The sequence below is a fragment of the Rhinolophus ferrumequinum genome, chromosome 17 (assembly GCF_004115265.2).
Source record: "Rhinolophus ferrumequinum isolate MPI-CBG mRhiFer1 chromosome 17, mRhiFer1_v1.p, whole genome shotgun sequence".
In the NCBI taxonomy this organism is placed as follows: domain Eukaryota; kingdom Metazoa; phylum Chordata; class Mammalia; order Chiroptera; family Rhinolophidae; genus Rhinolophus; species Rhinolophus ferrumequinum.
This window is the reverse complement of record NC_046300.1, coordinates 5,278,560-5,304,095: the sequence shown is the minus strand read 5'-3', so window position 1 is coordinate 5,304,095 and position 25,536 is coordinate 5,278,560. Positions and strand designations below refer to the sequence as shown.

The 25,536-nt window shown below is 55.9% G+C and overlaps 4 protein-coding genes across 10 annotated transcripts; 2 read left to right on the top strand and 2 right to left on the bottom strand.

Annotated features, from left to right (window-relative positions):
- Nucleotides 1-245: 245 nt before the first annotated feature.
- On the bottom strand, nt 246-4,584 carry ABHD14B (abhydrolase domain containing 14B). Of its 2 annotated transcripts, none has more exons than XM_033131518.1 (4): nt 4,272-4,584; nt 3,340-3,399; nt 1,682-1,923; nt 246-1,301 (listed from the first exon to the last, which is right to left on the bottom strand). In XM_033131518.1, the coding sequence occupies exons 1-4, from the start codon at nt 4,567-4,569 to the stop codon at nt 1,122-1,124; spliced, it is 780 nt and encodes a 259-aa protein (XP_032987409.1). In that variant the 5' UTR covers nt 4,570-4,584; the 3' UTR covers nt 246-1,121. The 2 variants fall into 2 exon arrangements, with proteins under 2 accessions (XP_032987409.1, XP_032987410.1); XM_033131519.1 differs by having other exon boundaries at nt 3,165-3,399; nt 4,272-4,392.
- Nucleotides 3,421-10,250, top strand: ABHD14A (abhydrolase domain containing 14A). Of its 5 annotated transcripts, none has more exons than XM_033131524.1 (6): nt 5,367-5,494; nt 6,302-6,515; nt 7,815-8,026; nt 8,196-8,311; nt 9,447-9,682; nt 9,892-10,250. In XM_033131524.1, the coding sequence occupies exons 3-6, from the start codon at nt 7,833-7,835 to the stop codon at nt 10,072-10,074; spliced, it is 729 nt and encodes a 242-aa protein (XP_032987415.1). In that variant the 5' UTR covers nt 5,367-5,494; nt 6,302-6,515; nt 7,815-7,832; the 3' UTR covers nt 10,075-10,250. The 5 variants fall into 5 exon arrangements, with proteins under 5 accessions (XP_032987414.1, XP_032987411.1, XP_032987415.1 ...); XM_033131522.1 differs by lacking the exon at nt 6,302-6,515 and adding an exon at nt 7,455-7,623 and having other exon boundaries at nt 5,410-5,494; XM_033131523.1 differs by lacking the exons at nt 5,367-5,494; nt 6,302-6,515 and adding an exon at nt 3,421-4,153.
- Nucleotides 10,251-11,593: 1,343 nt separating this feature from the next.
- Nucleotides 11,594-16,594, top strand: ACY1 (aminoacylase 1). The gene is made up of 15 exons (XM_033131509.1): nt 11,594-11,857; nt 12,236-12,347; nt 13,049-13,113; nt 13,206-13,310; nt 13,650-13,744; nt 14,054-14,130; nt 14,222-14,311; nt 14,409-14,465; nt 14,759-14,832; nt 14,925-14,974; nt 15,086-15,230; nt 15,332-15,400; nt 15,984-16,063; nt 16,189-16,249; nt 16,333-16,594. The coding sequence occupies exons 2-15, from the start codon at nt 12,254-12,256 to the stop codon at nt 16,495-16,497; spliced, it is 1,227 nt and encodes a 408-aa protein (XP_032987400.1). The 5' UTR covers nt 11,594-11,857; nt 12,236-12,253; the 3' UTR covers nt 16,498-16,594.
- Nucleotides 16,595-20,647: 4,053 nt separating this feature from the next.
- RPL29 (ribosomal protein L29) lies at nt 20,648-22,995 on the bottom strand. 2 transcript variants are annotated; one of them, XM_033131528.1, is made up of 4 exons: nt 22,885-22,995; nt 22,431-22,475; nt 22,023-22,087; nt 20,648-21,145 (listed from the first exon to the last, which is right to left on the bottom strand). In XM_033131528.1, exons 2-4 carry the CDS (start codon nt 22,465-22,467, stop codon nt 20,768-20,770), a joined length of 480 nt encoding a protein of 159 aa, XP_032987419.1. In that variant the 5' UTR covers nt 22,468-22,475; nt 22,885-22,995; the 3' UTR covers nt 20,648-20,767. The 2 variants fall into 2 exon arrangements, with proteins under 2 accessions (XP_032987419.1, XP_032987420.1); XM_033131529.1 differs by having other exon boundaries at nt 22,431-22,542; nt 22,885-22,943.
- Nucleotides 22,996-25,536: the final 2,541 nt, after the last annotated feature.

The window sequence follows — 25,536 nt, the reverse complement described above, 5'->3', positions numbered from 1 at the left end:
ATCTACCTCCCCGTCTCCTTCATAATCGGCTCAGCCTGGTCCCACTGACCTACTCCCCCCACAGCTGAGTCTCGGCACCTGGGGGTGTGGGGGTGGGGAGGGGAATCCAATCTCCCTTCCCCTCCATCTGGCCTGCTGGACAAAGGGCAGGGGGACCATCTGGTCCCGCCAGGGTGGGGGTGGGGCCCACAGTGGCCGTCCCAAGCGTGGGGGAGGGGCGGCGCTCTGGAGACAGCAAGAGCCTGTGGGGTCTAATTGCATCACTTTATTTCACCGACCTCCACTCTCCTCCCCACCCCCCAAACCTCAGAGCAGGAAACAAGCTTAGCTGAGAAAACCCAGGCCTAATAACTTGGGGAAGTGCGGAGCATTCAGAACGAGGAGGAAAAGCAGGGAAATCTGAGGGTCAAAGGGGTAATACTCTCTTTTTGGGGGGCAACTCTGATCTGGGGTCAGCTGCAACCTGTGGTTGAATGGAGTTCAGCATAGGCCATATCCTAAGCTTGGCAGAGGATCTCCTGCAAGGGCTGGCCCATGGGGTCCCCACCTTTCCAGACAGTGGGGTGCTGCATGGTTGGGAAGTCACGCGTGCCTGTGCAAGTGCTTGTGTGGCAGCACAAGTATGCATGTGTATCTGTATATGCAATGCAAAACTGCACCTGAGCATGCATGGCAGTCAGAGGTACATGTACCTATGTTATTGGGTCATATTTGGGAACATATGTAAAGATGCATGTGAGCATGTAGGTATCTGTGACCTAAGAGGAGGGGTAAGGGCTGTAGAGCAGCCAAAGGAGGAGGTGGGAGGTAGGAGGGGGAGGCTGGGCAGAACAGAGGAAGGAGTACAGCCTAGCAGGAAAGCCTTATAGCAGAAGCTCATCTAACGGGTTACCCTCCATCAGATCACGTCCCTTGATTCCTGAGTTGTTTTCTCTTGATTTCACCTCCTCAGTCTATCACTGCAAGAGAAAAAGCAAAAGAAAAAGACAGATAGACCCCCAAAGACAAGTACCCAGATAGACAAACAGACACACCTGTTGAATGTGCATGATAAGCAGGAACCCATGGAGAGAGAGAGCCTCAGGCAGGCAAGCAGCCCACCCCATCAGCAGGGCTGCGCCTTATGCCAGCCCCTGCAGGAAATCCAGCAGCCGGGTATGCCACTCCTCAGGTTTGTCAAGGTAACAAGGGTGCCCCGCCCCCTCCATGACCAACACCCGGTGGTTGGGCAGCTGCTTCAGGTGCTCAAAGCTGGTCTGACCCATGGGGTCCTGGTCTCCATATACAATAAGAGCTGAGGTCTAGAAAAAGGAAAGGGAGACAGAGTCAATAGGACCAGCCACACCAGCCCCAGCCTCCTAGAGATCAGCTCCAGCCCTCCCCATCACTTCCGTCTTTCCCTGGGAATACTCCAAATGAGGGGGAGAGATAAGCTGGCCCAGTGGGGTGGAGGGAGCCAGCCTCCGAGGGCCGGGGGCATGGATTTCTGTCTGTCCTAGCACACCGTTTAGCACTGGGTTTGGCACATAATATGCTAAGAACACCAAAAAGGCAGTGTTGAGTGGTTCAGCTCCTCCCAGAAGCCACCCTTTGGCTACCTTGCCCCCACATGAGGAAAGGCCTTGGGAGGGCCCTGTCCTTGCTCCTGGCAGGGGCTTCTCAGCCTCGCACACAGGAATACCTTCACACTAGCATAGTCGGCAGCATTGATCTTGTCAGTGCAGATGGGGGCCACTGGCACATAGCCCCGGAGCTGGGAGCCAGGGGCCGTGAGGAAGGGCAGGGAGTACATGCCACTCAGCGACGGGCTGATCACAACTGGGGCGCCCAGCTCCAAGGCATCCACCACAGCTGCTAAGAAGCTGCTGGGGACCAGCTCCCCGACAGGGGCAGGGGCTGCTGCTTCCTTGGAGCGCCCCAGACCTGCAGGGATTCAGGTGTGGGAGAGACAAGACAAGGGTGATGAGTGGGAAAATGGGGGAGAAAGGGTCCTTTCCTCTAGGAAGCCCTCCTAGGTCAGTCTCTGTGCCAGGGTCCTGCAACAAGCAGTACGTCCGAGTTTATTCCTACAACAGCCTAGATTCTGTCATATCTGTGGCAAGCATGAGGCACTTCCCTCACGTCTATGCCCGTCTCCCCCAGCAGTGCAGTGCCCTGCAGAGAATCAGGCTCTGAAGTCAAACACAGCTGAGTCCAAGTCCCAATTCTCCATCTACTACCTATGTGACCTTGGAAAATCTCCGCAGCCCTCTAGGCTGCTCAGTTTCCCCATCTCTTAAAGGGAGATAACAAAAGCATCTGCCATTTAAGACTGTTGTGAAAATTAAGTGAGTTAACTAGTTAACAGGCCCCTGTGGCAGGGCTAGCAGGGTGAGTGCCTGGGGACAGTAGCTGAGGGGGCTGGCTCTGCACAGGACCTCCCCTCCAATTAGTAGGTCCCTACCTTCCCCTAGAAAGATTAGCTTAAGACATTATCCTTGAAGCTCAGGCCGACTCACTGTCAAAACCAATCCCATCAGGGCCTGGAGGCCCGCCCTTGGGCACTGAGACCATTACAGCTGTGGCCAGTGAGGCAGCAGGTCAGCCATGCCACGCCTTCCACACTTGACAGCAGGGGCTGGGACCTGCCAGTTCCGTTCATGGCGGGCAGCCTGGGGCTGCCCCTGCCTCCCTCCAGCTTAGGACTTTCTATCTGGGATCATGACTAGGGGCTTAGCCACCCACCAGACCCTGCCCTGCCCCCAAAGGTGCCAAGAAACTCAGTCACACTCCTCAGGGCTTCTAATAGAGCCTATGGTATGGCTCTGTCAAAATATGTTCCAATTGGCAGAGCACCAATTATTTATTGTGTGTCAGGCACTGATCACATACCCATATGGATAATCTCATTGCGTTCTCATTAGAGCTAACCCTCAAAAGGAGTGTGGTTGTCTCCATCACAGATGAGACAGAAGCTCAGAGACCTGAGTCACTGCTCCTGGCAACACAGCTAGAAACAACATCCGGGTTGAGACCAGAGAAGCTCAGAGGTCCTTGCAGTGTGCACTGCTCCCTGTTGAGCTCAGGGCCCAGGCTGGCTAGGTCCTTCCAGTTCCACAGCCCCCAGCCATGGGTCCCCAATGAATCCCCAACCACCTTTGTCCAGAAGCCTGCCCCAGAAGTACCTGGCAGGTCAATGGCCACAGCCCGGTAGCCAGCCTGGGCCAGCCTGTGCAGCGTGCCCAGATTCTGCCAGGTCTCAGAGGAGAAGCGGATGCCATGCAACAGCAGAACAGAGAAGCGGGCGGCCAGCCCACTGCCAGGCCGAACCTCCCGGAAGAAGAGGCTCTGGCCCTGTACCTGGATGGTGCCCTCCTGCTGCTCCACGCCTGCCATACTGCCGCTGTGCTGGTGCAGTGCCTGCGGTTTGAGATCAGGCTGGTGACCCACAGAACAGCCTGCCCAGGTGGAGCAGATAGGCTGCCAGAGAGAGCACAGGGGTCCCTGGGGAGCAGCAAGGAGGCCTCCAGGAGGCTCCCAGAACTGTAGGAACATGCTTTGGGGGTGAGGAAAACATAGGTGTTATTTCTGCCTCTGACGCTCACTTAATTGTATGGCCTTGGGCTTCAGTTTTCTCATCTGAAATATGGGATAATAAAGACCACGCCAAGAATTAATGAGCTAAAATTAAAAAAAGAATTGTCCCTGGAAAGAACTCAATACATGGGCCTCCCATTACCATTATTGTTCTTACTGTTATCTTTTTCTACAAATGTGGGTAACACTTAGCTCATAGGTGGTTGGTAGGATTAAATGAAGCCTCGTGTGTAAAACACTCCGAGCAGGCCTAGCACTTAGTACTAAGCAAGTAAGTGCTCAGTCAATAGTAAGTAGCTTTCTTGCTTATCAACCTCTTCCTCTTCAAAGGCACTGTTACAGGGCGGGAGGCTGGCACCGCAGGTGGGGGTCATGGTTGGAGTAAAATACCCTGGAAGAGGAAACTGGAGGGCTGAGCTGGAAAAGGCTTTGGAGTTCCCGCCCGCAAAGGACGCGGAGTGCTCAGCGCTGACGCCGCGGTCAGAGGCACCGTCACCGGCTCCGCCACGGCTCCCTAAGTCCTCTCTGAGGACTTTGGTTCCACCTCGCTGTGCCCGGTAGGGCGCACGCGGAAATGATAGGGGCACACCCAAGGAAAGGGACCCAAGGAAACGAGATCGCAAGTGGAGAAACTTGGGGTTGTAGGGGTTCTCACTGGAGAGAGGAAGAGAGGGTCGGGGGCGCAGGGCAAGTACCTGGGGAGTTGCGTGGGCCCGAGCAGATAGAAGGCTGGCGAGTGCTGGCGGCGAATGGGGACTGGGGCGGGGAAACTGGGAAGGGGCTGGGGCGGGAAAGCAGGGATGTGGCCCGGCCTTGTGCGGGGGGCCGGGCCGTGCTCTGGGGCGCCCTCTTGTGGCCACAAACTGCCGCAGGGCCGGTCAGTGCTGTTCTTCTCACAGCGGCCTCAGTTTTCCCAAGCCCCTTGGCATCACGTGCCCCAAGCACCAGACTGGGTGCAGCCCCGAGGCCCTCGGCGACCTGCTCTACATGCATATGGCGTGCCTTGAGGAGTTGCTTTGGGGTCGCATCACTGCTGCTCTCTCCTCCCATCTTTCCTCATCCCCAGCCTGGACTGCCAGGGCCCAGAGTTGTGTACCAGGCATGCAGTTGAGGCCAGACAGGTTTGAATGCGAGGTTCTGCCAATGTCCAGCCAGGTAGCCTTGATCATGTTCCCAACGCCTCAGAGCCTCTTTCCTTGCCTGTAAAATGGTTGTGACGTTGCCTACTTCCCAGGGTGCCAGTAAAGGAGTGAATTCTGCGTGCTCCCCGCAGCTTCTCCGTGCTGGGCCTGGTGGCACGCAGTGCCTGAGTCTGAGGGGCAAAGCAGACGTCGGTCGCACCTCACCAACCAGGAAAGGTGTCATAGAGACGTGAAGGAGCCCAGGGGCCACCACAACTCTGACCGAGTGAACGTGTGTATTTGTAAGGTCAGGGAAGTCGTTGGGCCGAGACCTGGAGCTGTTGCATAACAATAATATCTGGCACACAAAGAGACCTCGCTGCCAGACACTGTGCTAAGGCTTGACGGATCCTTAAGTGCTTAAGACAACCCTTAGCCTTCACCCCACTTTACAGACGAGAAAGGCGGGGCGAAGGTGGAGATGCTCCTGTGGGAAGAAGCGGGGTGGCTCTCCCCTGGCTCTCAGGCCGAAAACTATGCTAAAAACCTGAACGGGGAGACCAAGCCTGCGGACTTTGGGGCATCGCCCCCAGCCCCCTACCCCTACCCCCATCAAGGCTACTAGGCGTGCCTACTGCGCAAGCGCGCCCCGGTGGCCGCGCTCCCGGCCTCCTAGTGCCCGCCGGCGCCTGCAGAGCCGCGGAGGCTGCGCCATGGTCGCTGCGCTGTTTGGCTGTTGGTTCCGCGTGGGCGGGGCCCGCTCCGCGGTGGCAGGCCCGGTCATCTCGGTCCGCCCGGTGAGTGTCCCCGGGGAATGAGGCCTGCAGGGTGACCGGGGGCTGGCCATCCTTGCTCCGCCCCTTGCCCCGGCGTCCTGGGGCAGAGTCCTGCGGGAGGGGCAGGCGCTGGGCAGCGAGTGTGCATGAGTTCGTGTGCTGTGTGTGCACGCGCGCGTTGGCCTGCGTGTGTTCTTGGGCGTCTGGGCGAACGTGTGTGTCGGTGTTCCTTGTGCCTATGTTGGATGGTGTGTTGGTCTGTACGCCCGCTTTTTGTCTGTATATACTATCTACTGTGTGTATTTCTGTGTGCTTGTGATTTTGAGGGTACTACCTGTGTGTATTTCTGAGGGTCTGTGTGTGTCCGTCTGTCGGCCTGTGCATGTGTGTTTCTTGTGTGCGTGTGTAGTTTTAGGGTTGTGTGTATGACAATGCGCTTGAAATTTGAGTCTGCATATGATTTTGAAACTGTGTGTGTGTCTATCCGTCTGTCTTCCTGATTTTGAGGGTATGTATTTCAAGGCATCGATTGCACACAGGCCAGTGCATGTTCAAAGAAGCTGCGTGTACGTGTAGGGAATACACGTTTTTTTTAGCTGCAAAACAAAAGTGGGTGGGGGCAAGACTCTATGTTTGTGTACACGCGTGTACACCTGTGTCATTGTCTATGCGTATGCCAAGGACCTAACGCGGGTACGTCTCCTGCCCCCGGCCCCAGTATCTGTAGCTGGACCAGGTTGCTCACTACCGCGGGTTAAGGTTGTTTAGTGCGCCAGCTGCCTGGGTTGCCAAGGCAACGGCCGATGTCCTGCCCCTCCCTTCCGGGAGACGCGTCCCAGCGCTCCAGGCCCACCACAAGGAGAGGTCCAGCGCGGATGCTCCTCCTGATGGGAACCTAGGCTAACGCCGCGTTGGAGGCGTGCATCCTAAGCTGTTCCGGGTCAGAAGAAAGAATGGAGCGCACCCTTCCTCCGCTCAGCTCCTGGGTCTCCACCGGACCCGGGAGCCTGGGGGTGGGAGCTCGGGAAACATCCCCAAAGAGGTGGGTGGAGCGGGAGCCTGGGGGTGGGAGCTCGGGAAACATCCCCAAAGAGGTGGGTGGAGCTGGAGACAGATCCCCAGTTCCAAGCTCAGGCCAATGCCCAGCTGGCACTCGATAAAGATGTCTTTACTAGAATGTGGGAACAAGCAGGCATGTTCCTCCTAGATTCCCAAAATGATGACAGCACAGCCACAGATTGGAATCCACTGTATTGTTGAAATCTCACAGGAGGCTTGGGAGGGCAGCCTCAAGGTTATCCTTCTGCCCATTTTACTGACAAACTGAAGACTCACAGCCAGGAAGTGGCAGAGCAGAATCTCAAAGCCAGGGCTAACTGCTCTGTCTGGGTCCGGGTCCTGAGGTCTGTCCTCTGGCCTGGCAAAGGACCCAGACTGGAGGAGTCCATGAACAGGTCACTTGGCATGAAGCTGGCGGGTGGCATTCATCTCTCCAGCCTCCATGCTGCCCTTTCCATTTCTAAGGGTACCATTCTCCCTGGTCCCACACCCCCTCATGCCTCAGCTTTTCCTCCTTCACAGATTCCCCGTGAGCCCTCCTCCCACTTACTATCAGCTGGGGTGGAGCATTAAATATTCCCATGCGTTGTAAAACACATTCTGATTTTAGAATCATTATAGGCAATGTGATAAAAAGAACCATTTCCAAACATGCCCTCTACAGGATGTCTCTTTACACACAGTCTCACCCTTGACAGCACTCACCACTCTGTCCACCAGCAAGGCTCCAGTTCCTCTGTCACTTCCCAGCGCCATGCTTTCTTCCTTGGCAAACCGAGTGTGGCCCACTGGTTAGGAACCCAGCCCTGGGTTGAAATCCCAGTTCCCCTCCTTGCTTATTGCACTTTGGGCAAGAGAATTTACCTCTCTGAGCCTCAGTTCCCTCATCTGTGAGAGACCTATAATCATATCTGCTCCCCAGTGTTGCTGTGTGAATTCATGAGCCCTTGTATGTGAAAGACCAAGCCCAGGGCCTGGCTGTCAAAGCACCCGATGAACGGAAGTAGTATTAGCTGCCACAATGATGATACTGGTCACTGAGCATGCTGTGTGCCAGGGGACATCTCAGATGCTCCTTCTCACGCTGCGGGGTAACTGAGCCCTTGCCCTGGCATGTGGAGTAGTTGGGTGTGAACCCTCAGACCCTTGCCCAGAGCAGGGGAAAGGGCAAGGGCTGAGCTTTTCCTCTGCTGGGGGCTTCTGGGTGGGCTTTGGGGATAGGGTCCAGGGGGCCTCGTGGAGGCTCAGCCCAGCCTCTTCTTCCTCTCCTCTCCTCCTCCAGACTGTGGTACAGACCTCCATGAGCCGGTCCCAGGTAGCCCTGCTGGGCCTGGGCCTGCTGCTCATGCTGCTACTCTATGTGGGGCTGCCAGGCCTCCCTGAGCAGACCTCCTGGCTCTGGGGAGACCCCAATGTCACAATCCTGGCTGGTCTGACCCCTGGCAACTCCCCCATCTTTTACCGCGAGGTGCTCCCCCTACACCGGGCACGCAGGTGGGTGCTGACCCGAGGGTGTGGTGGGAGGACTAGGCCCAGGGGGAGTCCCTATGTGGGACCCCAGCTCAACTAAGGGTGCTCAGGGCCTGGGAGGGTAGGGGATAAGCCTAGGAAGAAAGTGGGCCACTGCCAGACCCTGAGGACCCACACTCCCATGTGCCCACAGGGTGGAGGTGGTGCTGCTCCATGGAAGGGCCTTTACCTCCCACACATGGGAGCAGCTGGGCACACTGCAGCTGCTGGCACAGAGGGGCTACCGGGCCGTGGCCCTTGACCTCCCAGGTGAGAACCCCCACCCCTGGGTCTGGGGAGGAAGCCTGCAGCAGGTACAAGGGGGCAGTTTCCCAGAAGCGGGAAGTGGAGGGGTAGGAAAACCCTAAGATGTGACTGGGGGGCATCTGGACCCCAGTGTCTGAACAAACAGTGGCAGGTCGCAACACAAGACGGCAACACAGAAAGGTCTGTCTTTATTTTCTACCTTGTAAACAACAGTGTGGATGGTTGCACGTCACAGAACAAATGGAAACGTGACTCACTTCACTGTGACTGCTTGGGGAGATTCACTGTATATTTTATGACAAACTCGGGAGCTTTTTTTTAGCTGTACAAATGATTTATGCTATCACTCTTGTCATTAAACATTCAAGTAAGAGTGACGCTCTCAGAGACCCATGACACATTTCTCTCCCTCTCACCATTCTAAGCAGTTTGGGGGTGCCAGACCCTTTTGGGGCATTTCCATACATAGAGATGCATACAGACAATACGCATGACTGTGTGGTAGGGCTGGTAAACATCACTGGTGTCCTGCCTGCTTAGCAAATCTGTCTACAACTTGGTTTTCTCCCCATACACCATGTCTTGTGGGTCACACCAGTCACTATGAGCCTCACTATGTGACATCGGAGGGATGGACAGGTTCTAGCTGGCAAGTCCTCCACTGGTGAATATGTAGGTTGATGTAGTTTGCAGTGGTAGTTGAAATGCTCAAGTATTGAAGCCAAAGCATCTTTGGACATGCTTCTTTGAGCATGTGGGCAATAATTCCTGTAGGGTAGCTACCAAGGACAATTGATAGGTCAAGGACAGACATCTTTTAAATTTTGACAAATATTACCTTACCCTTCACCCCCCCAAAAACCCTGCTATGTGGCTTTATCCTCCTGTCAGTCACATATGAAAGTACCCATTTCCCCTCATTCTATCCAACACTACATATTACCAGTCTTTTTTACTGGTGCTGATATGACGAATGAAAGATGTTTTCCTAGCAGGCCTATCACATTACAAAAAACAGCTTCTGGAATGTTTGTGGCAGCATGTGCCATGTGCCACCACTCCCCATCTCTTTCCCCCACTGTGGTGGGCAGAAGTCCCTTCCCAGCCTCCCTCAGCTGGTGCCTCCTGCTGCTTCCAGGTTTTGGGAACTCAGCACCTTCGAAAGAGGCAAGCACAGAGGCAGGGCGGGCGGAGCTGCTGGAGCGTGTGCTGCGGGACCTGGAGGTGCAGAATGCCGTGTTGGTGAGCCCCTCGCTGAGCGGCCACTATGCCCTGCCCTTCCTGATGCGAGGCCACCACCAGCTGCACGGATTTGTGCCCATCGCACCTGCCTCCACCCAGAACTACACCCAGGAACAATTCTGGGCTGTGAAGGTACTGGGAGAAGGGTCTCCAAAGGTCCTGGCTTCTATCATGGCTCAAGTCACGGGGGGAAGGACTCAGGTCTCACTTGGAGGACACGTGGACCCATCCTTGATCTGGATGGAAGAGATGGGTTGTTTGGGGAAGAATTCCTAAGGAGGTGGCTTGAGGGCCAGTCCCCATCAGGCCCCAGGATCACAGCCCCTTGCCTTGCTCTGCAGACCCCAACTCTCATCCTGTATGGGGAACTGGACCGCGTCCTGGCTCGGGAGTCACTGAGGCAGCTCCGCCACCTGCCCAACCACTCCGTGGTGAAGCTGCAGGACGCAGGCCATGCCTGCTACCTTCACAAGCCGAAAGACTTCCACCTTGTCCTCCTTGCCTTCCTTGACCACCTGCCTTGAGCTTACCCACTGCCCAGGCCCCAGGCCTGTTCTGAGCTTGGAGGGTCTGGACCAGTCCCCCACCACGGAGGCAGCCCCTGGGATGGGAGGCCAGAGGCCACAGGGCCAGGCCCAGTCAGGACCTCTCATTTCATCTCACAGGTACAATAAATAAAAGTATTTTTGTCGTGCCCGGGGAGTGACAGGTCCTGTTTCCTGGTGTTGCTACAGGTGGAGCGGGAGTGGGAGAGAGTGCTCCAGCAGCCTGGGAAGGCTAAGAACATGGGCTACTTTAGGAAGTGGGCTGACTGCCCTCACCACTCTGACTCAGTTTCCTCACCTGTAAAATGGGCATGATGGTAACACCTAGCTCAGGAGGTGGCTTTAGGATTGGATGAGTCTGGGTAAGTGAAGCTCTTGGCCACACAGTGCTCCTGTAGGGTGGGGGGTAGTATTACTACTGCTGCATGACCACTGCGATTGGTGGGAAATCCAGGGCCTGGCAGCGGAGCTGAGAGAGTCAGGAATACAGGCCAAAGGGAGCAGGGTGTATAGAGGTGGGGGTGGGGCATGTGGTTTAACAATTAACATGGTACTGCTGGTGAACCACAATCCTGCTTGCTCCTGGGTATGTGTGGATCAGCAGCCCAGATTTAAACCCCAGGAGGGTTGGGGTGGATCCCTCCCTTCCCCTCCCAGCCCACCTCCTCTGGGCCCTGAGGTTAAAGTCTTCAACCCTGCATTCCCAAGCTAACTCAGTTCCTGGAGCAGAGGGCAAAACTGGCTGAGAGTGCAAAGGGCAGCCCAGCACACAAGTGAGCAGCTATAACTGTGTGCAGTGTGTGGGTGGCCAGGGGGATACCTGTGTCTTTACCTACCCTCTCCGGTGGCTGCAGAAGACCCAGGGAGCCTGGCACAGGGTCTGTCAAGAGTGTGCTACCTGTACGCTTTTGTGTAGTTTCCCCACCTCTTACACTGTCAATACAGCATCATGATTACATCCTCTCACTGTGACATCCTGTCACACTGATGCTGTCACACCCAACCACCACACACACTGTTAGATTTGCCCACACAGCAGCTCGTTCACACGATCACGCCGCAGTCACACATGCATCTGTCCGTCCATTTATCCTTCATTCTTGGCACGGTGTCCGGGAATCTGCTCTGTGCTCTGGCAGGGGCGGAATCCTGCGGGTACATGAACCTGCCTCCTGGATCTTACAGAGTGCGAGGCAGATATTAACCAATAACCTCTCCACACAGGGGACCGAGGAAGTCAGGGAAGCCCTCCCTAGGAGCTAAGACACGAAAAGGGGAGAAGTAGGCCCCTCGCGGGAGGGGTAGGGGGAGCAGCAGGGGCAAGCTCCCGCAGGACTTTGCGCGCTGTAATCTGAGAGCGAGGGCCCAATCCGGAGGCTGCAGGAGGTGGAGACCTCTGGGGGCGGGGCCATCCGGAACTCACCGCCCGGGGCCTTGGGGGGCGTGTCCTGTTGGGCGGGACGGGGCCTGTGGGGGCGGGGCCAGCCAGGAGCTCGCTTTCCGACGCTGGGAGGAGCTGGCGGCTGAAGCAGCGGCCCCCGGGATCTGGAATCCGTGCCTCGGATTACCAGGCGGAGGCTGGAACCACGGCTGGCGGAGACGCCCACACTCGCAGTCTTCGGTCCCGCCCCCGATCCCGGTCCAGCCACGTGCTGGGCGGGGACTGGTTGTGAGTTTCGACCTCGCAGGACCCTGAGTCCCGGCCACGGTCCCAGCTGGCCGCTGACAGGGGATCGCCAGCCCAAGACCTGCAGAGAGCGAGGTGTGGGGCCCTGGAGAGGGGTCTGGGGGGTCTGGAGCTCCATGGCAAGAAATTTGAACAACTGGGGAGAAATTTTTTTGAGGAGGGCGGGGGAGTCAATGTCTGCTTTCAAACCTAGTTCAGCTACTCTCTAGCTGTCCCCAAAACTCTGAGCCTCAGCTTTCTCCTCTGTGTAGTGGGCATTCAGAGGCACGAACTTCGTGGGGGCCTTTGGGGTTGAATAAGGAAATGTGTCGAAAGTGGCCAGCACAGCGCCTGAAAACAGAATGGGGGCTCGAACGAAACAAGGTGTCCTTCTGGGGAGGGGCTGTGTACAAATGGAGTCCCCTGGGCTCCAGCGGCTGGGAGGGGTAGGTAGCCACTCTCTCTGCCCCCCAGCTAACCACGCGCAGCGCCATGGCCAGCCAGGGTCACGAGGGTGAGCACCCATCCGTGACACTATTCCGTCAGTACCTGCGCATCCGGACCGTCCATCCCAAGCCCGATTACGGTGAGAACGCGGCGATTCCAGGGCCTGTGGGGTGGGGACAATGCTTTAAACCAGGCTCCAACACCTGTCACCCATCTGAGCCCCACTCTAATGCCCCAAATGGCGCCTCAACTCCTCTAAACATCCCCTAAGTCAACACACTGCTCTGCAGTCCCTCCAGACTGTGTAGGAATCTGTTCTGTAGAGGCTGCGCTCTAAAAGTTATTCCTGGTGGCTAGTAGAGGTACAGCTTCACCATACTGCCCAGGGCTTGAGTGGGGAAGACTGGGGCAGCCACGTGGAAGAAGAGGCCTCCAGAAGCCTAGGGGGCTGAACAAAGGCCCTAGCCCTTAAAGAGTAAAACTTGGTGGCTGGGAATTGTATACATGGGTCCAAATTCCTGCTGTGATTTTCCAGCTGGGAGATGTTGGGTGACTCTCATGTCTCTGTACCATAGTTTCCCCACCTTTAAGGAAGATAACAATAACACCAGCTTCTAACCCTGAACTTCCCACTTGGCCTTCCACAAAGGGTCACTGGCCAAAAATATCTTCTTCCTTGGGGACAGAAATGCAGGTGTCTCTGAGGAATGTGGAATTGTGTTGAGGAGGCAGCAGCCCATTTCTGGGTCTGCTCTCCTCTCTGGATGTGCCCCCAAGCTCTTCCTGGGCCAGGGGGAGGCCTGGGTAGGCAGAAGCAGCCTCAAGACTCTGTGTCCCCAGGGGCTGCCGTGGCCTTCCTAGAGGAGAGAGCCCGCCAGCTGGGCCTGGGCTGTCAGAAAGTGGAGGTGAGCCTGGGGCCCTGCGTGGGGAGGGGCGGGGAGGGGGGCCTGGGGCACATCCTCACACTGCACTGACCCCGCCTCCTGGCCCTCTCTAGGTGGCACCTGGCCTTGTGGTGACTGTGCTGACCTGGCCAGGCACCAACCCCAAACTCTCCTCCCTTGTGCTCAACTCCCACACGGATGTGGTACCTGTCTTCAAGGTGTGTGTGTGTGTGTGTATGTGTGTGTGGAGGGGGGTGATGCAAGGGACAAAGATGAGGCAGAACCTGACCGACCCCAGGGAGCCTTCCAAGGCCGGTCCTGGCACTGACTCTCGACCTCATGCAGCATCACTCCACTCAAGCAGCCTTTGTTCAGCAACATTTTCAGGCCCAGGGTGGGGGGGAGGCAGAGATGAGGGATGGCAATCTGCTGTCCTCCTCAGCCCTCTTCTGACCCCTCACCACCCCCTCTGTCACCCCCACCCTACGGTGGGCTCCTGGGGAAGGGCCACTGTTGAGCACAGTGGATTAATGACTGAGGGTTCCTCTTGCCCCCAGGAACACTGGAGTCATGACCCCTTTGAGGCCTTCAAGGATGCTGAGGGCTACATCTATGCCAGGGGCGCCCAGGACATGAAGTGTGTCAGCATCCAGTGAGTGTCCTCCATTCCCAGTCCCCCACAGTTCTGGCCCATTGGAACCACCCAATGGGCCAGGACCACTATGAACCACTGTGATTGGAGAACCTCAAGGCCGAGGGCCCTCAAGATGTCCCCCTTACATCGTGCAGGCATTACCGCTGTGACCATTGCATGGATGGGGAGGTTGAGGGACAGGGACTTTCCTGAGTCCCCTGCCAGGCTGTCACAGAGCAGGGCCCAGGGCCTACGGCTCCAGCCTGCCCACCTGAGCATCCAGTGGCTCCCTCAGCACCTGGCTTACACCCTCTCACTGCCCTTCAGGTACCTGGAGGCTGTGAGGAGGCTAAAGGCTGAAGGCCGCCATTTCCCCAGAACCATCCACATGACCTTTGTGCCAGGTAGGAGTGGCTCAGGGAGGGGCCCCTTCAGGGAGGGGGCGGGTGTGTTGGGGAATGGCTCCCTCATCTCACATCCCTGATGCTTCTACAGATGAGGAGATTGGGGGTCACCAAGGCATGGAGCTGTTTGTACAGAGGCCTGAGTTCCAGGCCCTGAGGGCTGGCTTCGCCCTGGATGAGGGTGAGCAGGGGGGCAGGCCACTGAATGGCCAGCAGGGCAGGTTGCTAGTAGTGGCAGGGCCACTCCACCCTCTGAACCCCCTTTCCTCCCTTCTTAGGCCTGGCCAACCCCACTGACGCCTTCACTGTCTTTTACAGTGAGCGGAGCCCCTGGTGTGAGTATGGGCTTGGAGGGAGGGGGGCACTGTGCAAGTGGGGGCCAGAAAAGGCAGGGGCCCAAGTAGGCCTGGAACCCTGGGCCTCTGCCTCCCAGCCCCTTCCTTCCTGGGCTTCTCCTTCCTGAGCTTCTGAGGGCAGGCCCTCATTTGGGGCAGATGTCAGCCCTACACTGTACCTTCTCCCTGCCAGGAGAGCTTGAAATGAGGGGCAAACACGGGCCCACCCCAGGGCTGAGTGATTTCCCAGCCCTTCCCATGCTGACGGCACCCCTTCCCCTTGCATCTCCCAGGGGTTCGGGTCACAAGCACTGGGCAGCCTGGCCACGGCTCACGATTCATCGAGGACACAGCCGCAGAGAAGCTGGTGGGTGGCACACTGGACTGGTGGGTGGCAGTTGGGAATTCCCAAGGCTCTATCCTGGGGCCATTCTCACACCTAACCTTACACTCTCCTAGCACAAGGTTGTGAGCTCGATCCTGGCTTTCCGGGAGAAGGAGAGGCAGAGGTGAGGCAGCCTGGGAAAGGGGTGGGTGCAGGAGGGTATCAGAGGAGGGAAGCCGAGCCTCTTTTATCTGTGGTTCCCTCTTGCTGCCCCTGCCCACGGCCCCCACTGCAGGCTGCAGTCAAACCCCCACTTGAAACAGGGGGCTGTGACCTCCGTGAACCTGACTAAGCTAGAGGGCGGCGTGGCCTATAACGTGGTACCTGCCAGTATGAGCGCCAGCTTTGACTTCCGCGTGGCACCGGATGTGGACCTGAAGGTGCCATCTCCACCTGGGTTTGGAGGAGGGAGCCCGGGTCTCAATCCTGTCCTAGAGGCTCAGGGAGAGCCTGACAGATCAGCTCATGTCCCCTCTCATAGGCTTTTGAGGAACAGCTGTGGAGCTGGTGCCAGGCAGCTGGCGAGGGGGTCACCTTCGAGTTTGCTCAGGTACCGACTGGGACCTGTGATGAGGGAGCTGTGGGAGCTGGGGAGACTGGGCTGGCAGAGTGTGTGTCACTGGAGGAGTGTGTGCCTGGTGTGCCTGCACGCATCTGGGCATTGCTTTAGCTCTGAGATACGTTATTGTGGAGGGCACTGTTGGCTGCTGGGAAATAGTGCAGGCAGGAAACTTAGACACGGTTCCTGCCCTCTTAATCCTTCCAGTATGAAGGAGGGAATAGACAGGAATCAAATATTTATGTCATATTACTTCTATGTAAGTATGCACACATATGGTCCAGAAGGGGTGGGACCTCATACTCGGAGACCTGTAATTGGACCAGCGTGAGGTCTGGAAGAGCCATCTTGGGGAAGGGGCAGTTGGCTAGGATCTGAAGGATGGACAGGAAGTAAGTAAATGGAGGGCAAGGGAAAGTCCCAGACCTGTGGCCTTTGAGGAACTGGCAGAGGGCCTGGGGCTGGACTGGCCAGCTGGCTATCTGGGTAGGTGGGTGGGGGTGGGGGTGTGCCCTGTGCCAGGGCAAGATGCTTAGGTCCTATCCTGATCCTGCCATCCTTCCCCTCCCCGCAGAAGTGGACAAAGCCCCGACTGACATCTATTGATGACTCAGACCCCTGGTGGGCAGCATTTAGCGGGGTCTGCAAGGACATGTGAGCACCGTATCCTGCCCTCCTCTCCCCCTTCCGGCTCTCTTTACCTTCTTTCCGCCTTCCTTTGCACCTTCCCTTGCCCTCTCCTCTCTGTCCCCCCATTTACCAGGTTCTTCCCTCTGCAGGAACCTCACTCTGGAGCCTGAGATCTTCCCCGCTGCCACTGACAGCCGCTATCTCCGCGCGGTGAGCTGCGTGCAGTAGGGTGGGCAGTGGGGTGGTCCTGGCCGCTGGCTGCTCCCCTAACAGCTCCTCCTTGTCCCCTGCAGGTGGGGGTCCCGGCTCTGGGCTTCTCCCCCATGAACCGAACACCAGTGCTGCTGCACGACCATGATGAGCGGCTGCATGAGGCTGTGTTCCTTCGTGGGGTCGACATATACACACAGCTGCTGCCTGCCCTGGCCAGCGTGCCCGCCCTACCCAGTGACAGCTGAGCCACATGCTCCCAGCCTCTACCCCAGAACTTCCACCATGACCAGTGCCAAGGACCCCTCCTCCCCCCGCCTAACAATAAAAGTCTGTGTGGACAGGGGACTTCATGGCACATGGATTCCCATTTCTCTGGGGACATGCTGTTACCATCCCATTTCACAGATGAGGACACTGAGCCTGGCTCTGGGCACTTCGCCACCACTCCATGCTGCTGTGTCCTTCCCCACAGCACACCCGTCCTGTACCAACCACCTAGCCACGTGTGTGTCCAGCAACGAGGGGCCATAGTTCCTGTTCTCAGTGGCCACCATATCTATATGTGACTTTGATGTCAGGTACACCATTCGCATTGAAGGGGACACCGAGACAAAGATCCCAGGCTTTCTGGGAGCACACTCAGGATCCAGAGACAGGACCAGACCTGGAGGCCAGCAGGCCCCCTGCCAGATGTGGGGCAGGCAGAGGGACAGCTGGCAAGGTATGATTGCTAGCATTTGTCAAACCCTGCGGCAGACAGGAAGGGGGTGTGGCCTCTGCTCTGGTCACAGAGGGGAGGGAGCCCTGGTCGACTTGGGCAGTTCATCTTAGGGTCCCCAGCACCCTGGGCAAGGATCATGGGTCAGTGTGTACAGAGGGGCCCACAAGTTGGGCTTCAGTCTGTCAGTCTTGCTAGGGCCCCTGGCAGTGCTGAGTCAGCTGTGACCCAGAGAGCTGAGCCTGCTCCTCTGGGTGATCTGTTCTAGTCCTGTTCTTCCCTTCCTGAGCACAGAGCACAGGTGATGAGGAGGACTGGCTTTTGAAGCTCCTCGTGGCCAGAAGGGAAGCCCAGAGCCTGGTTCTGTGGCCTGCAGGCTTAGTCCGAATAGGAATAATGGCCCCTGCTCATGGAGTTTGACAAGGAGCCAGGACTTCGCCAGCTTCATTCACCTTGCTTGAGCCCACACGGCAGCCCTTTGATGTAGGTGTCACTGTGCCCCACTTTAGAAGTTCTGCTAGAATTGCTCACCCAAGACCACACAGCTTAGAGGTAATGGAGTCAAGATTTAAGACTCAAGAACTGGGGAAGTGCTTCCTACACACGAGGGAGGCTCCATGTGGAAGCTGGAGGCTGAGGGCAGCAGCAAGCTGTGACCTAAGGCAGCCTAGTTGAAACCCCTGACCTGGGGTCTCCTGAGATTGGGGTCTGGCTTCCCCTTTCAGACTGGAACAAGGTGACTTGGGAAAGGAGCATCTTCCCACCCCATCCTAGGGACTAGAGGACAGGGCACACTTTAGAAGCCATCTGACCTGGTGATCTCAGGCTGGGCCAAGCCATCTTGAGGACAAAAAACCTGCTCCTGGTCCCTTTCAAGACGGCACCTTCTATCTGACACCAGCTGGTGGGGGCAGTGGGCCACCCACAGAGCATGCCAGGATGACAGTCAAGAGCTCACTGCCTAGCCCTGGTTGGGCAAACTTCCTGGGGCCCTGCACGGACTGCCTGGGTTCCATGCTACCTCCGTCCCTTCCGAGCTCCGTGATCTTGAACAAACTACCCTACTTGTGAAACAAAGATAACAGTAATACCGACTCAGAGATAGGGAGACCATATGCCATGGGTTGCACTGGTTGCCCCAGCACAATTAATAGCAACCATTTTTAAGCCTCCCAAGTACCCAAGGTTGGAGGAGAGTACATGACCACCATACTCAAAGGCTGGTTTGAGGATGAAGTGTGACCAGAAGCAGTGTGCTTTCTATAGGAGCCAGTCACCTCTGTACTATTATTCCCTTCACTGGCTGTTCAGAGGACTGACTGCAGGTGAAGCAGTTGACTCGGGGGACACAGCCGAGTGTGGCTCAGTCGTAAGGCAGTGCCACCACTGCCCTGCCTCCCAGTGTGATGACACACAGACCCAGGAAAAAGCCCCAAGACAGAAAAGCTACCTCTGTAAGTAGAGAGCGGGGAAAGACTGAAGACAGGCCAGCCACTCCAGTCTGCCAATTAATAGAGCTGATTGAGGGAACTTACGTATGAGGTGCACCTTGAGTGGCAGCAAAATGACACGGATATCCTCCATGCAGCATGGCAGGTGTTCAAGAATTATACAGAACAGCGCAGGATGGATCGGGGTTCTGGGGCGTGGCCTGTTCCAGATAAGAGGCAGGACACTGGGGCGGAGGGGAGACGTTGCAGCAACCTCTGTTAGGGCCCGGGTCTAGTTTACAAGTCTGGCAGCGGTCATGTCATGGGACTGTCTCCCCACACCCCACCCCTATGACCAGCTCTTAGTCTCACGCGCCTGCCTCTCCCTCAAGGTGCCTGAGCGGTCAGCCAGAGGCTTCAGTAGCAGGAAGGCAGCTCATCTGGTCACCAATGGGCCACATTGGAGAGACAGCCCACAGCAATATAGACACATGCAAGAAAAAAGGCAGTTTAAGCAACCCATGCATGTAACAATTTTTTCCACCATGCCCCCCAGGACCCAAACCAGTGTGCTAATGGGTCACATAGGCTTGGATCCCGCAGGGCTTTTACTTGAGATTTCATGAGTTAACAAAGAGCTATTAGCAGATTCACCTGATGTAAGAGACACATTTCAGTTTGGAGGATGGCACAGGTGCCTCCCTGTAACTGATGCCACAGGTACAGCAGAAATCCGAGGTCAGAAAGGTAAAAACACAGTTGGGACTTAAATTGGGAGGTCTTCTCCCAATTTAATGATACTCGTCACCTGATTTTTGGATGTGAACGTAGCTGTGCCTTTGAGAATGTGGCCAGGCCATGGAAAGCATACGAGTTGGCCAGGAGAGGGGATGCTTTCTGTCGTGAGGTGACTAGGTGGCAGAATATGCCAGACCATGACCCCTCTTTTCAATGGTGCAGGGACCGGTCCACATATAGCACATCCATGGGTCCTGACTGCACTAGGGTGAGGTCCCACTGGAGACTGAGCCTTATCCAGGGGCATGAAGTTAACTGCTGCAACCAGGCAGAATGTCCCATTGCAGATTCCACTAAGTAGTTCTAGTTCCAGGGACAGTAGGGTTTGGCACCCTCTTTATCATGGCCTGTTGGGCCATGGCAAGTGTCGGAATTATTGCTGTACCATTTTCCACACCTTTACTGTACTGGGTGCCTCAGTCCGAGTTCCTCATCTGGCATGTGGAGCAATAGGCCCCACAGGTCGGCCATTTAAATGTATTGACACCGGAAAGCACCTCTGTCCACCGGGCCAAACTAGGTTTTCCAGTTAGTCATTTTATCTGTGGCTCAGACACCCTTCTTCTGTCCCACCAGCCCAGATGCTTGTGGGTTATGGGGGAGATGGACCCTCCATTCAGTATTGGGTTCTTTTGCCCATTCATGTATTATCGTGTTCTTGAAATGTGATCTCTGGTCACTCTCTTCAACGGGGGTACAGAAACCTAATTACCTTTTCCAGAAGCTTTATGGTAACGGGCTAATCAGGCACGCCGACATGGAAATGCTTGAGTTAAACCAGAGGTGATGTCGACAGACTAGCTTATTAGGAGCCCTTGCTCAAGGGGAGAGGGTCTGTGTAGTCTATTTGCCAGTCCCTTACTGGTTGCGGGTTTCGGTAAACAGATCACCTGGTGCATGCCCAGTTCTACAACAATTTGCTATACATCTAGGTAGACTTCCAGGGGCCCACTTGCCCAGGAAGACCTTCATCTGGCCAGGCCTCCCTGCAGGATAGAATGGTGTCATCTCTGTGACCCAGCAGCCGTCACGTCATCAACAGTCCCTCCTCCACACCCAGGACTCCTAGCACTTGGGGGACCAGCACAAGCTGAGCAGTGGATGCTGGCCAGGTACACTGGAAAGAGCCTGGAACACCTCAGGCCAGAGTGCAGAATTCTTCGGCAGCGTCCCTTCCCTTTCCTATGCTGTTTCAAAGCCTAACAAGGATGTTTGGGATTTGTTCCTTTTCTCGCCAGCCTGCTCAGTCCAGCAAGCTGTGCCCCAGCTTCACTAAGGTCCCCAACCATTTCTCATTTATTAGGTCCCCTTCTTGTACTCCAGGGATCTACTTCCCAATGCCCAAACACACCCTTCCATCCAGAGAAGGCCGGACTCTTCTCCCACACAAAATGGAGATACAAACCCCACTTGAACCCCAGCTGCAGCCCTGGGATCACAGACACAAGCTGATTGCCAGATCCTGCCTCAGCTTTATTGGTCCTGGTAACACAGGAGGACACTAGCCCCACGCAGACAGCAGCCCAGGGTCCCCCAGTCTCTCCGTCCTCCATCGGCAGACAGAGGCCTCTACTCTGGAGCCTTCGTGGCAGCCTGGGCACCTTTGGGAGCCGGGGCCTGAGCTGGAGGCGGAGCTGCAGCTGCAGGACCAGCTGGGGCCTTGGTTTGAGCCTTGCCCTTGGCTTTTGGCCGGCAGAGCCGGAGACCCTTGGCGATGCGGGCTCGAGCATGTTTCCCAAGCTTGGGGTGGGCAATGTAGGCAAGTCGACTGAGCTTGCGGCTGCCGCCCTTTGGGATCTTGGGCTTGACCTCCTTGGGCTTTCCGAGGGCCTTGATGGCCTCAGCCCGTGCACTCAAGGCCTTGGCGTTGTTGGCCTGCATCTTCTTCAGGCCCTTCTTGTTATGCTTCTTGGCAAAGCGCATGTTCCTCAGGAACTTGGGGTCCACCTGGAACGCAGGTACAAGCAGCTGTGAGTGTGGCATGTGGGACCCCTAAGTCACCCCTAGTGGGGTACGTAGGACACCGGGAGGCTCCAGCCAAGGCCTACTGGGGGTTTACACAGCATCAAGTCAACCTTAAATGCTGAAACAAAGTATCTGCAGAGAAACACTACCACCCCAGAAGCCAAGACTGCACCTGCTAGTGCTACACAGAGCACATTCTCAGGGCTACATGCCCAGAGCCCAGGAGAACTGAAATGTGAGTGCAGAAGGCTGTGCCCTCTGCCAGGGTTGTAGGGCTATGGCTGAATCCTGAAACCTCCTCAGGGCCACCACACCCCCCTTAAAGGAAGGTGTCAGTTTAATAACCAGCCTGGTACAACAGACTCACAGCAAACGAGGAGGAAGACACGGGAGGAGCAGACTGAAGACAGGGCTCAGTTCTACTCAGACCCTACAGCCTCAGCCTGTTCGGCTAATCCTTAGAACTCCCTGGCACTGGAGGGGAAGCTGTTCCCAAGCCCAGCACTGGGTCAGATTAAGGTCCTCTGTCTGGTCAATGTGGCACGGAAGACGCATAGGGTACTTGGTACACACAGACAAGGCCATTCCTTCCCAGGAAGTGCTCTGGCTGGGCAATGGATGTAGACAAACTGCCCTAAGAAGGCAGGTTATACCTGACCAGGGGTTCCATCCTGGGCTGGAAATGGCCAAGTAAAGCTTACTATGGGTCTGGCAGAGCATGAAGTCCACGCAAGACTACAGGCAGTTAATACTGACGCACAGGCAGATGGTGAAGCTGGAAAAGGCTACACCACAGGCCCCAGTGGAGCAGCTGGAGCCAGACAGACACACCTGTATGTGATTCCGCGCACACACTCACCCCCTTGAGAGATTCGTATCTTTGTGATCGGGGTTTCTTGATGCCGTTTCTGTGCCATTTTCGGGCTGTGGGGAAGAAAAGGAATTAAGACCAAAAAAGACGTTTCACCTGATAAGACCAAGACCACCCAACACCACAGCTTGGCAAGCCTAAGGGAACCACTACATCCAGAGCAGGTCTTCTTGAGGTTTGAGAAACTCCTTATCACTGAGCGCAAAGCACTGTGGGTATCTCAGAGGACCCCAACTTCTAAATCCATAACCCCAAAGGTAATACAGGCTGAAAAACAAGTATCAGAAAACAAGCACTAGGGCCACACTGGAAATGTGCCTCCTCGCCCTGCCCCAGTATGCCTAATCCTTGCCCGAGTTTTGGGCGTGCGATGGAGGATGGGCCGGAGGAACTTACACTGGTTGTGCGTGGTGTGGTTCTTGGACTTGGCCATGTCTGCACCTGGAGGAACAGAGTGGAGATCAGGGCGGGGGGCTCGCCGGGCTGGGCCTCCGTCTGCCGCCCTGAGCTGCAGAACGTGAGACCAGAAGCCAGAATGAGGCTGCAGCACAGACGCCTTGAATCTGCGGCCTCCACCCGCCTCGTCTCACTGCGCGCGACCGGACGCCAGTCCTCGAAAACTCAGGTAATGGGCCCCGAAACCAAACACCCCCGCCGCAAGACTGCGTTCGCACCCCAAATCCGAGTTCTCCCCCTCATCCACTCCTCGAGAACCCACGAGCACCACCCCCGCCCCACGGCCTCCGCTCCCTACAGCCAGGTAGCCAGTCTCCCTGTCCTCCCCGGGGCTCGCGCCCACCGCCGTCCCCGCGCGGTGGATGGATTCGGATGCCGCGCGGCCAGCACTCACCCAAGCCCGCAACTCCCAAACTCCTGGGACCGGAAGAGAAGGAGGAAGACCGAGGTGCAACACGGGAAGAGGGTCGTCGAGGCCGGAAGGTACTACTGGAAAAGCTTCCGCTGGCGCCAGGAAGAAAGGTTCCTAAGGCCGGGAGGGCACAAAGCAAACGGGAAGGCGGTGCTACGAGCCTGGCTCCGCCCCTTCCGATCTTACCTCCACTCACACCCCTTCTCCACCTGTTCCTTTTGGTCCAGGTTCTTGGGCCCAGGTCTCATGAAAGGGAAGGCGAAGGGAGTCCTTGACGGATGTGTTAGACAGGGAGTGACAGATTTGTGTTTTTAAAAAGTACCCCTGGCTACTGAGTGGAGAGTGGACCATCGGGGGCAGAAGAGAGGAGGAAGGGCTGTGAAAAGGCTGGTGCAGAACACCGTGGGAAAGAGATGGCACCTGGACCCGGTTGGGGGCAGTAGGGAAGGAGAGGAGTGGATAAGGAAAGAGAGTAGACTGGACTTGAGATGCAGATGAGAGAGAGGAAGGAGGCCAGGATGGCCCCTAAGTTTTTGGCTTGAATATCTGGGTGAAAGGTGGTGCTGTTTACGGAAATGGGGAAGATTGGGGGAGGGACGGGGGAGGGGTTTTGTTGCTTTGTTTTCAGATCCAGATGTTTCTTTTTAGATGCATTATATGTGATATGCCTGTTGGACATCCAAAACGAGTAAGCATTGCCTCCTAACGACTTTATTGCCCTCTCCACTTCTTACCCCTACAGTTCATTCTCCACACAGCAGTGGGACCTGAGGGCACTTTTTAAGATTCAAATCAGATCTTGTCATTTAAAGTCTGCAAGGACTTTCCCTTCGGTTGGAGATAAATTCTTTTTTTTTTTTTTAAGATTTTTTTTTTATTATTGGGGAAGGCGAACAGGACTTTATTGGGGAACACTGTGCGCTTCCAGGATTTTTTCCAAGTCAAGTTGTTGTCCTTTCAATCTTAGTTGTGGAGGGCACAGCTCAGCTCCAAGTCTGGTTGCCATTGTTAGTTGCAGGGGGCGCTGCCCACCATCCCTTGCGGGAGTCGAGGAGACAAACCGGCAACCTTGTGGTTGAGAGCCCACTGGTCCAAGTGGGAATTGAACCGGTAGCCTTTGCCGTTAGGAGCATGGAGCTCCAACCACCTGAGCCACCTGGCCAGCCCCCAGGATCAATTCTTTACCTCCCTTAATCCTGGCAACACTCTCATTATCACTTCTGTCCACACCCATGGACTTCTTTCTTGCCTGCCAAGCACAAATGCTTATTCCTGCTTCAGGGCCTTTGAACTTGCCTTTCCCGCCACCTGGACTACCTCCTCCCTGCTCCTTGGATGGTGTGCTTTCTTGGAGAGGCCTCCCTAGGCTTCGCTATCTAAACTACAGACCCTCAGTCCCACCTCCCCAGTTACTCTGTGTCCTTTCCATCTGTTTGCTTCCTTCATAGAACTTGCCCAGACTCTAGTGATGGTCTTTATTTACTTGTGTATTTGCCCATTGGCACAAGCACGGTGAGTTTGGGACTGCCTTGGTCACTTTCATTTCCCATTGCCTGGCACAGCACTTGATACAGAACAGGAGCTTCATAAACATCTGTTGATAGACATTCCTTGGCCAGGCAGGTACACAGAGTGACAGAAACACATTGCAGAGTTTGGGAGCGAGGGGAAAGGAGGGTGTGGAGGCAGAACGTGCAGGCACTCCTTACTGGAGTGTTCCTGAGAAGGGGGACAGAAATCTGGCACGTACGAGTTAGGAGAATGAGGAGCAGGCTCAGAGGCTGAAGGAGTGACCTTGTGCCAACAGAGAAACAGGTGAGGCCAGAGAGGAAGGTGTCTCTGCAGGAGGAAAGTACTTGAGGGCTGTTGAGAACAGGTGGAGGAGCTGGGGGGCAGAGATGGGGATGCAGGCGGTGGGGGTAGCAGGATGCCTGCCAGCCCAGGGAGTAGGAGGAGTGGGCCCAGAGGCTGAGACAGGGAGGAGAAGGTTTGACTGCTGCACCCTGGAGAAAAAGAAACAAGCAGAGTAGGGGCCAACAGAGGAGGCTGTGAGGACTTTAAGTGTGGCATTATCTCTCATGGCTGCTAAACAGTGAGCAGTGACACCAGCTCAGGACTCGGTTTTGCCAAGCTGTTATGACAGTGGCAGAGCAAAGCACAGAGCCATAGTCTGACAGGGAGGCAGATTCAGAGACAGCCGTATGTATGCAATAGCTTGCCTCCCTTTCCTTCCTTCCTCCTTCTTCCCTTTCCTTCCCTTCCCTTCCCTTCCACCCTTTCTCTCTTCATAAATGGAACTTTATTATACAAGCTCTTCGTAACCTGATTTTATTCACTCAATCATAATTTGTGCACATCTTTTCCTGTTCAAGAAAATCCTTTGTAATTTTATTTTACACATTTGGAAACATTATTCTGAGGTCAATAAACACCACCAGATGTCAAAGGAGTCCCAGGTAAATGTCTGAGGAATTAAATGTACACATTTCACAAGTCCAGGCAGAAGGCAGAATCAGGAGGCAAGAGGCAAGTCAGTCTGGAAGAATTTCGTAGAGTCAGCTCCTCTACTGAGCCAGATCTCTGCTCCCCAGGCTTCTGGGGGGCGGGAGGGGACAGGGCTTAGGAAAAGAATGT